Source organism: Channa argus, chromosome 14, assembly GCF_033026475.1.
Source record: "Channa argus isolate prfri chromosome 14, Channa argus male v1.0, whole genome shotgun sequence".
Lineage (NCBI taxonomy): Eukaryota > Metazoa > Chordata > Actinopteri > Anabantiformes > Channidae > Channa > Channa argus.
Window position 1 is genome coordinate 8958107 of NC_090210.1, and position 10481 is coordinate 8968587.

The following is a 10481-nucleotide window of genomic DNA, read 5'->3' on the forward strand; positions in this document are numbered from 1 at the left end:
TGTAATTAGCAGACATGTTAGTAAAATTGCTTAATTTTAAACCAGTAGGTCGCATTTCACAACTTTAGTATGTAGTATGTGGTATCAGGCCATGAGCAGCAGCAGTCCGGTCAGACAGCTGGCAGACGGACTGACTCCATCTCCGCTGCCTATGCCTGTACTGAGCCGAGAGGTGTAGACGTTCGGGTCCTCAGTCTGGACAAGGCCGCTCTGAACTAAAACCAGAAGAATTAAGCCCTGAACCATGGACAAAGTAGAAAGGTAGTAGTGCCACGCTGCAATTGTATTTATTTTGACCATTTGTGGTTCCGTCTGTGTGGTAGCGTCTCGGCGTTTCCTGCTGGCCGTGGAATGGCTGCTCTTTTTGTTATAATTTGTATAAGCAACCGCGATCGTTATCTATTTTCTCTGGTTTTGTGAAACCAGAAAATGGTAGGCGTTTTGCAGCCTTTAATGGGGAATATTTCTTCTTACTTTGACCGTTTGTTATTTACGAATAAAACGGTATGGACTAGCCAAGTGATGCGCCGTTCACGGGATGCTGCTGCAGCTTTAGTCTGTATGAACGTACCATCAGGACGTCCATGTGTCAGGAGCAGTGGACTCTGCAGCTGGATTTCAGTTGTGCGGTCAGTGCGTTCAGGATAAACATTATGGGATTAATAACATAATGCGAAACACTGCCAAGCCCTGTGGTCTGGCATGATGTTAAGTTGGCCCTATTGCTGTGTCCTAACGCACAATATGTCGGTGGAGATGGGAGTGCGCGGTCACAGTTTAATCCCCCGAGCGCCACAGAAAACCCCCCCATTGACTAATAAAACATCCCGGCGGCTTGGCACAGTGGCATCGTTATAGCTTGAAAGGCTTTATTGTTGCGGTGCAGCTGGCACCGCCGTGCGCACCTTCTGATTGGCTTTTTCCCAGACCGACGTGTGCGTGCTTCACAACCCGTGAGACCGTCTGTGGCATTGTGTTTCCAGCAGTAGACTGAGAAGCCCGTGGGTTTTAATTCTTGGGTGGGGCGCTTCATGATTAATTGATATAGAAAAAATTGTGGTACTCAAGCTGGAATTCCTTTTCCCTCAGACCTTAGTTATAATGATCACAGAGACAAGAGACTCTACATGATGTCCCAGTAAGGACAGATGCTCTTCACGTGATTTTCGCAGTGGCAGAACCATTATCATGTGGCAGGCTGTTATCTGAGACTTTTTTGAACTCCTGAACTATACATATCTAACTTTATTGTGTAACTTTATTGTCTCTCTCTTCCTGCTCTTAGGTGTGCCTCTTATGCTCAGGGGTGAGGAGGACAAAAGTTTAGGAGGAGGAGATGGGCTGCACCTCTGCCAAGCAAGTGTCTGCCGTCCCCAACGGCGAGGAGGACCAGAATAAATCCTACAGCAATGGGGACCTCCACTCTGGTTAGTGGTTTTACCAGACACAAACAAGTTTTTTGCAGTCTGAAATATCTTAAAATCTTAGATATTTAAAACCTACTGTTTAGATAGATACAACTTCAATTTTTAGGAGTCTTATTAAAAGTATTAGAACTAGGTGAAACGGTTAAATAGCATTATGACTAATAATATTTTTCAGTTTATTCTGCTAAGTTTCTCAGTTGTTTAAAAGTTTTAAAACATATACAATTTCCCAGAGCAAATTTTGTACATTAAATGCACAATAATCTTAGTATTTAAGTAACCAGCTCTTGTCTGACATACTATTTTCCATAACTTAGATACAGAAAATATAATAATAATAAGCTCTGAGTGAGAAAGGCTTATTGCAGCCATAATCTGCCCAAAAGATTTTTTAAAAACAACACAAACATATTAATAAATAGCAGACTGGATGAACTTGAGGGTGGTAAGTGATGGATTAAAGGCATGAAAGAACAGACTGCTGACCGCCTAACAAACATGATCTTATATGTGTGTAATATTATCATAATACACTGCACCAGATTAATAAGGTGTAACTTTACCATTTACCATTTAACTAACAGTGAGCTACTAATACATCATACATCAAATATCATCAGATATCTCACTCTTATGTCTAATTGCATGGGGGACAGAGTTGGGCCTGTGTGAGAGTAAAGATGGAGATGCAGAGCAAAGAGAAGAGTCAGGCTGACAGCTTACGTGTTTGCCGCTTGCCAGCCATTGTTAAGAGAGGATTTAGTCTGGAGCGTGAGAATTCAAGCACATAATTACTTAGCCAAGTACTGACCTGTGAGAACTAAAAACCTGGAGGATTGTGCTGATCAGAGTGGCTGTGAGTGGGTCATCATCTGCATGCCTATCATGGGCCTCTGCTGTCATGGATTAATATGAGAAGATGTGCTCCTTTCTCTCATTTCTGTCTCCCACTCTGTCACAGATGAATACAGGACGAAAGAAGTGGAGAAAGTTAAATACATCAGTGGAGAAGAGGGAAGAGTGGACGGGCAGGAGAGCACAGTGCGTGGCTTCTGTTGTATTCTACTTTTTGTCTCTAAAGGGACATTTGTTGTATTTTGTGACTTGTGCTTATCTGATTCTGAAAATAGTAATTAGAACAAGTAGGGACATACATTTATATTCACACACATTTATGGAACAATGTGCTGCTTAATGATAATGAGAACATAACAGTAATGCATCTTTTATTAATGCACCACTTTTATTTAAAGACAAATATGTTTGGACAGAAATGTTTTCTAATAACCTGTTTTTAAGTTTGATTATGTCATCTAAACAGCTGTGTTACACATGATTGCAAAGTTATAAGAGGCTACTGAAAACAATTGTTTTTTTTTATCTCATAATATGAGACATAGTACTTCAAGATAAAAAATATAACACAGAGAGCTGATTGTGTGTTATTTGTCTGTGGTGCCCTGCAGGAGAAAAGTGCTTTGCTCAGTAGAGGTCAACACACAGATGAAGAAGGACAAAACGGAAATGGAAAGATACTGTAAGTGCCATTAATTGATTCTCTTTAATAATAAAAAAAATAAATAAATCAGTTAAACTGCAAGGTTGTAACATGCTGTTTTCCCGGTCCAGGAGCATCCACTCCTCTGAGAGTCAGCAAGAATTTTTCAGAATGTTGGATGAGAAAATTGAAAAGGTAACTAACGTCAAAGCATCACAGCATCACAGCATCACTTTGGTTTGTGTTTTTGGAAAAAGGCCAGTTAAATGATATAATGGAGGTTAATCCTATCGCCGCTGCAAATCTCTACCAAGTGAGGACACAGCAGATGACAATATGATGCCACAGAAGAGCCTCAATCTGTCACATCCAGTGCCTTCCACCAATGTGGTTATTCAGAGTTGTAATGTTGAAAACATAATTTACTGGCTTGGATCTGAAGAGAAGGCTTTCTTTAAGTTACAGCCTGGACCTCTTTATTATTGTTTAGTGGCACAAGGGACAATTTAATCATACCATATGTGACAGGGCTGACAATGTTCTTTAGCTGTAGTTCACTGTTGACAAATGCCATGAATCCATTCTGTTTATGTATTTATATGTCATTACCTCTTTGTCAGAGAGCTCAGTTGTTGCCTAAGAACTATTAAAAACACATCAGTGAACCACACTGTTGCAGTGTTGGCCTCTTCCCTTCAATATGATGAACATGAGCACTCGTTTATATTGAACTAATTCAACATACACTGTCTTTCTAATGGGAATACTCACTATCACACCAAATGTGCATTAATCCACAGCCAAAAATAGTCCCCAACAGATGCTCCGTTTACTCTGGGTTGAGCACTGTTAGCCCAAATCTACTTTTTAACAATACTTTTTCACAATTGAAGTCTTCACCATTTGATTTTAAAATTGTTGAATTATCTTTCTCTAATTATCATAAATCCACAGAAGCTGTGCTTGTTTTGAAATTAGCATAGCAGTGTAATTCCAATAATTTCATACAATATTAAATTATCCATCACCTGTGACTAAACATGTAAAGTATACCATATATTAACTTGCGTGTTTTGTGTCCAGGGCCGGGACTACTGCTCAGAGGAGGAGGATATTACATAGCACTGTGGTCATGTGTCTGTCACTCAAGTTTTATGGATGGACGATACCATATGATACCATGTCCAAGGGGACTTTGTCTTTCTTGACTGCCCCTTTTTGTAAACAACTAAGAAGAATGGATTACAGACTTAAATCAAGCACCTTTTTGCCCTCTTGCTGTCAACTTGCTCATTGGAACAACCATAATCAAAGATAAATCTGCATTCCAGTCCCTACAAGAGGAGTAATAGTAAAGTTTCATTTCCAAATTAAAGCCATTGAAATTCTAGGATTTTAAGATACACGGCTTCTTTCGTTTACTGTTTGGATACCCTGTGTATAGTCGATAAACATGGCTATCACTGAGACTTTCTAGGAAACATCCAGTGCTGTTGTGGACACTGACTCAAAGTGAAAATAATGTTTCTGCATCTGCATCATTTTGAATTTTTCCTCCTTGAATTCCTCCATGAAAAGTCATTGGGTTGGAAACTTCCTGCATTCCAAGACACAGTATGAACCTCTTTTTCTACAGTACGTTGGTCAGTACAGCACGTTTGTCTGTCCATGTCTGTCTCTGTTATGATGTAGAGTGTCTGTGTTAAATAAGACTCAGGGTTGATCTGTTAAAAGCTTTGTCTCATACAATGTTAAGTCCTTCCTCTCATTAAGACACTGTTGTCCCATTATAAATACACATGCACTCACACAGCAGGACACTGCAACATCACACATTCTGTGTTTCACACACCAGTGTTATGTTGTGTTCAGTTTGTATCTGGAATTTTTGTTTTTCTAGAAAAATAAAGTGTTTTCAGTAACTTATTCAAAAGGTGTCATTTTGTTTTAAAAAGAAGTGACACCACATGTAGGATTGCACCAACACTCTCCACGATAAACCAAATTGTGAGCAATAGGCTTTTTTTTTAAAAGAAAACTCCACATGTGGTACTGTATAAAATAAAACCAACATTAATGGGCTAATGTTTAAGGTGGTGGAGTTGTTAGCAATGCTGCCTCACAGACAGAATGTCCCTTGGACAAATCCACTTGCCAGCTTTGGCCTTTCTGTGTGGACTTTGGATGTTCTCCCTGTGTTTGCGTGGATTTCCCTCCACAGTCCAAAGACATGGATGTTAGGTTATTTGGTGTGTCTAAATTGGCCGTAGGTGTCAATGCTTGTCTGCCTCTGGGATAGCTGGTTAAAGATAATGGATTGACTGTGTGGTAACGCTTTAGATTACAGCCCGCGACTTACAGGGTAAGTAAAGTGAACTTACCGTGTACTCATTAGTAACAACAGTGTACCTCCACGATCCCTATGGATACATATTTGTTGTTACTGGATAGCATTAAATAAACTTTGGTAAACATGAGAATAAGACAAATACCTACAGTGTAAGTATTTTGTAGTAAAGGACTACTTATTAAATAATTGCATGATAAGCGCAAATACTTAGTGTAACTACAGATGAGAGGCTTCACTTTAACTCACAACTCTGGGCTCCAGTACTACTGCGAGTAACCTTGGAGTTATTTTTGACTAGGATTTGTCCTTTACCTCTTTACCTCCTTTCTCTATACATCTTTATACACCTTATTATGTAAAGTGCCTTGAGATGACTTTAACGTTAAAGTTGAATTGAATTGAAGAAATGTATATAGCTAAGTGCACCAGCCTCTAAAATCCAGAAAGAGCTGTACTGCACTTAAAATGTTTTATACATGTCTCCGGATCCAACAAGGACCACATACTGTAAACAATGAGGTTGTGTAAACACAAAGCTCAGCAGGTTTGTGAGCATCCAAAGAGTTACAAGATAAATCTGAGGGAAACTACAGAATTGTGAAGCACAAACAAACATTCAATTATTCATTCATAAAATATTTTTTACACGTTAAACGTTGCTCGCTCATTTATGGTGAATTTGTGGCCAACTTAACTTCTTCGAGACTTTAATGAAAAAAAAAATTACTCTTTGGTTGACCTTCTGACAACATATAGACATGTGCGGCTTGTAAGGTCAAAGTAAACATTCTTTAAAGAACCACTGATGTAGACTTTGCCGGTTGCGTGTAGGCAGTGATTTCAGATTGAGAGGGAATCACAGGCCATAATGTCAGTCCATCTTCAGGACCATTTTTAAAGGTTCAGCCTCTTTCTTTCCATATCTGCTCTTCTATGCGTCATCTTCTGACTTTGCTCAGCACTGCTGCCGTCTCTTCCGGTGCTGCCGCCGTCCCACATCCTGAAAAGGCCCTACAGGAGGGTCTGGTGTCACCAAGCCATCAGTCATTCTCTGGTAGACCAGGGTGGAGTCAGACGCTACAGCACACAACAGCATCGGAAAGCCTCTGGCCAGCACGTGTCGAATGCTCCATAATGAAGAAGAGGATTATAATGTATTAAGTTGTGACCAACTGGGAGGATGACAGTCAAAATCTATAAAGCAGGAACCAAAAGCAGGAACAAGCTGAAGAGCCTGTCAGATGTCCACTCACCTTCTGTGGCTCAGAGCGCGCTCAACAGGCAGAGGAAGAACAGTCTGAATTTGTGCTCCTTCCTTCTCCCTCCCTTCCAGCAAAACCACCTGCAGTTCAGGACTCTTGACACACGACACTTCTTTCCACTGACGCACTGTGAAGGACAGGAAAGGTCAGTGTGAGGATGTAGCACATTGTTCATTAGAAGGGAAAGTAATCAGGCACTGCTGAACACTGTTTTATCATGTCTCATTCTGCATATTGCTGTTTAAACAGTAAAATCACATTAGGTGACTACAGGTTAATATCATAGGAAATTATAACTTGAATGCTTCTAAAATGCCTCACTTTTATTCAAGAAACCTCAGCAGTGTAACTGAAACTTCAAAGAGCGAATAAAAATATTATTAATAGATGTAGAATCTATTAATACTGTAATGAAATCACCACGTTGACAATAACAAACCCCAGTTTATGAGATTTAAAAAATAAACGAGTGTAAAAATAAATGGTAAATGGTAAATGGTCTGCACTTATATAGCGCTTTTCTACCTATTGGCACTCAAAGCGCTTTACACTGCTTCTTATTTACCCATTCACACTCACAATCACACACACACTCATACACCGATGGGGGAGCTGCTATGCAACTGGCCAACACTCACCGGGAGCAACTAAGTTGGGGTTCAGTGTCTTGCTCAAGGACACTTCGACATGTGACCGGAGGAGCCGGGGATTGAACCAACAACTGTGAGATTGGTAGACAACCGCTCTACCTTCCTGTGCCACAGTCGCCCACATATAACCGAACCACAATAACCGAATTATACCTACATTCTTACTACTAACTATTAGATAAGCCCTTGTCTCTGCAAGACACACGCAACCAAACAGAATGAACACAACTATACCAGACGTGTTGTCTCAAATGTTGGGAAACGCACCCTCAGCAAGATCAATGTAGACAAGAAAAGCTGCGTGCACTTGGGTGCTGTCCTCCACCTCCAGCTCCTTCATTTGCTGAAACTAACACAAAGAAGAAGACACAGGTTGGTGCATTTAGTTAGTTAGTTATCCCCTGAGCTGTGAACGCAGCACAGCGGTCCTCGGACACCCACCGCTGGATGCTGTAGGATCCAGTTCGGAGGTGCAGCTTTCTGGGGAATATCCGCTCTGCCTGACGCCTGCGACATTTTTACTGTAAAACGTGCTGACAAGCAAATCAGTGGCACGTTAGACTAGGTCTACTGTCAGGACATGTGCCAACTGTTTTCAGGTTTTGCCGGGGTGCTACAGTGAAACTCGTCCGGGTAGAAAATGTTACTGTGTTGTTTCAGCGGATCTGTCAGGCAGTGAAACAGCAGTTGCCCGAGAAAATAAACTCAGGGCGAAAAAGCCGCAGATAATTTGAGGCTACACATGCTACATAGCAACAACAACAACAACAATAATAATTATAATACAAATAATAATAATGGGAACCCACATGGTTTCTTTGGCCTTAATTATAATAATTTAAGTTAATGTACATAGACCAACCCCAGATGTCCTCTCTTTCTCTCTCACACTCCGTTTTATCGTGTGTGAGAGTCTGTCTCTCTTCCTCAGTGGCAATGGTGTTGTTGAAAATACGCCTCTTGAATTTTTGGCATTCCGATAATTAATTGTGATTTTAAATGGGAAGCTTTTCCTGTACAGCTGATCAGCTTGTCCAACCCGCCCAGCAGAACTCTTCTTTGCTAAAACCAACAGTGTTGATCACCATCCTCACACGCAATGCAGAGCACAGTCTCTCTTACTTCTTACTTATTTACTGCACTGATCATTTCTTTAAAAAAAGATCGTTAACTCTTACTTGAAAATTCGGTTCTTCACTTAAATTGTGGTTTATGGAAGATTTGATAATGTACAGAAATATGGGGATTTGATTGAAGAGCTATAAATCACTCTTTGTAGGAAAAATATGTTATTCTCAGAAAATTGAGAAAACTACACACATAAAAGTAAAGAAATGCAGCAAGTAAAAGAGAAAATGAATTATACTCAGAGTTGACACTCTGTGTCCACATTGTGGACAACTGTACAGCCATTCTTCAGGACTGGCTCAAAGAAATCCAGCACCTGTGCCACTCTGTGGAGTGGAGACCTGTGGGGCAACCAAGGTAAAACCAGGGCTACACAGTTAAAATATCTCCAAGTCAGCAACATAATTTATTATCCACCCTTTTTTGGTTATGTAATGAGGGTAATAACCATAATAACCTTCAATCTTTGTATCCTAAAATACTGAGTTATTCTGTCTTCCCCTCTTTGTCTCAGCTTTTATGCTGATGTGGAGGGTCCAAAACACTGCCCTGACTCTCAGTTTACACATGTGAGGAAGTTTAAGCATGGAGCATGTAGAGCTTCCAGACGACTTTGGGCTGACTATATATTGGTGAATCAGTAAAATATTGATGTATCTGCTCAGCGGAAAATCCACTGTCACTACATACCTGTCACTCTGTCATTTGTTAATGTTTCCTGTTTGACCCTCAGTTTGCAGAAAGTGACAACTTGCTGACCAACCCCCAGGTTCTCAATAACTTGATAGCAGAGAATATTACACACCCATGTTGGAATTAAAAAGCCTTTATTCCAACTACTGGTGTGACATTACTCCTCAGGTACAGTTTGTTAAACACAAAACAATCATACAAAACAAGGCACTTCCAAAATATTAATGTCAATGACTGAAAACTGGAACTTATTATTATAAGTTTTTAGTCTTGTTTAAAGCTATGACACATGAACCTCAGAGAATATTCCTATCCGTAAATAGAAGCAGCAGGGCTGCTATGCAGTTCCGATGGTGCACTCCACCTACCTGCTGAACCTACGCTGCAGGGCTAGCCAAGCCCAGCAGTCTGAGCCTACAGCAGCATGACTATACCTATTAGGTTTATCAAAGAGGAAGGTTTTAATCCTAGACTTGAAACCTTCATCAAAATGTGTTTCAGTTTAACTCAAATTTTGGATACACTATTATTTGTGTTTATGTTACCATACCATTAGTGAATAAAGGTATCTGTCACAGCATTTGAGGTGGCTGCTTTGATTTGCATGTAATCCTGCAGGAGTCCAGATATACAGTATGTGTGCAATAAGGAACATTATGGATATTTACCAATGTCCCTGCAGCCACACCAGACACTGCAGAAGGAAGTTTTATCCACACATTACCAGAGGCACTCAGTAAGCACTTAATCTGTTTTATATCATGGCTGAATTGATAACAGAGCAAATTTCAAGACTCTATCTTCAGGCTTTGCTCAGTCTTTTGTGAGCATATATGTTTTTGTTTGCTCTCACAGTCCTGACACATGCCTCACTCCTCTGTTAAAGTCCAATGCCTCACATTTCACATTAGTTTGAAGTTAAAGTGATACACTGATACCAAAGGACTGTGTTAGAAAATTATGTTTATGTTTATGTGAAATAAGAAATGTGAACTGTGTGAAATTTCCTTCCAGTTGAATACACCATGAAACCATCAAAATATGTGCACACTACACCTAAAGAACCAGGAAAGTTGGGATTTGATGAGGTGCATATAAATTTTTAATAGCAGAGGAAATGAATCTCCTAAATTTAGAGCGCTGTTATGGTGAATTATTTCTTGCTGTTCTCCACCGCTGAATCTTTCTAATCAACCTGAAGTGGTGCTCAGACCAGCGGGTGAGGATGCTGAGTTCTCTCCCAGTCCTCCGTATCGACGCCAGAGTAACTAGAGGCTGTGGATGGCAAGTATGACATATAATTAAACCACTTATTGTGCAGTGGTTATAGCATTCAGAAGTTGCCCCTATTTAAAAAAAAATAATTACAAGTACAAGCAACCAAAAAATATGTTGTCAACAAAAATCAAAAATGAAAATAAAAGTAAAATAGTAGAACTACATCTTCTTATAATGCACTCCAGTATGACTCCA

At 40.0% G+C, this 10481-nt stretch overlaps 2 protein-coding genes across 3 annotated transcripts; one reads left to right on the forward strand and one right to left on the reverse strand.

Annotated features, from left to right (window-relative positions):
• Positions 1 to 44: 44 nt before the first annotated feature.
• zgc:55943 (uncharacterized protein LOC406337 homolog) lies at positions 45 to 4858 on the forward strand. 2 transcript variants are annotated; one of them, XM_067528854.1, is made up of 6 exons: positions 45 to 261; positions 1286 to 1427; positions 2389 to 2468; positions 2894 to 2964; positions 3057 to 3120; positions 4009 to 4858. In XM_067528854.1, the coding sequence occupies exons 2-6, from the start codon at positions 1337 to 1339 to the stop codon at positions 4045 to 4047; spliced, it is 345 nt and encodes a 114-aa protein (XP_067384955.1). In that variant the 5' UTR covers positions 45 to 261; positions 1286 to 1336; the 3' UTR covers positions 4048 to 4858. The 2 variants fall into 2 exon arrangements, with proteins under 2 accessions (XP_067384955.1, XP_067384956.1); XM_067528855.1 differs by lacking the exon at positions 45 to 261 and adding an exon at positions 988 to 1138.
• A 1012-nt stretch (positions 4859 to 5870) lies between these two features.
• tsen15 (TSEN15 tRNA splicing endonuclease subunit) lies at positions 5871 to 7816 on the reverse strand. Its single transcript, XM_067528853.1, has 4 exons — positions 7629 to 7816; positions 7455 to 7536; positions 6529 to 6664; positions 5871 to 6402 (listed from the first exon to the last, which is right to left on the reverse strand). The coding sequence occupies exons 1-4, from the start codon at positions 7701 to 7703 to the stop codon at positions 6231 to 6233; spliced, it is 465 nt and encodes a 154-aa protein (XP_067384954.1). The 5' UTR covers positions 7704 to 7816; the 3' UTR covers positions 5871 to 6230.
• Between the last annotated feature and the right edge of the window lie 2665 nt (positions 7817 to 10481).

What these genes read in the sequence shown, in the direction of transcription:
- zgc:55943 (XM_067528854.1), top strand. Translation starts at nt 1,337, where the DNA reads ATGGGCTGCACCTCTGCCAAGCAAGTGTCTGCCGTCCCCAACGGCGAG. An exon ending in TGGACGGGCAGGAGAGCACA is followed by an intron (nt 2,469 to 2,893) that starts GTGCGTGGCTTC and finishes GGTGCCCTGCAG; the next exon opens with GAGAAAAGTGCTTTGCTCAG. An exon ending in AACGGAAATGGAAAGATACT is followed by an intron (nt 2,965 to 3,056) that starts GTAAGTGCCATT and finishes TTCCCGGTCCAG; the next exon opens with GAGCATCCACTCCTCTGAGA.
- tsen15 (XM_067528853.1), bottom strand. Translation starts at nt 7,703, where the DNA reads ATGTCGCAGGCGTCAGGCAGAGCGGATATTCCCCAGAAAGCTGCACCT. An exon ending in GGATCCTACAGCATCCAGCG is followed by an intron (nt 7,537 to 7,628) that starts GTGGGTGTCCGA and finishes TCTTTGTGTTAG; the next exon opens with TTTCAGCAAATGAAGGAGCT. An exon ending in CTACATTGATCTTGCTGAGG is followed by an intron (nt 6,665 to 7,454) that starts GTGCGTTTCCCA and finishes TGTCCTTCACAG; the next exon opens with TGCGTCAGTGGAAAGAAGTG.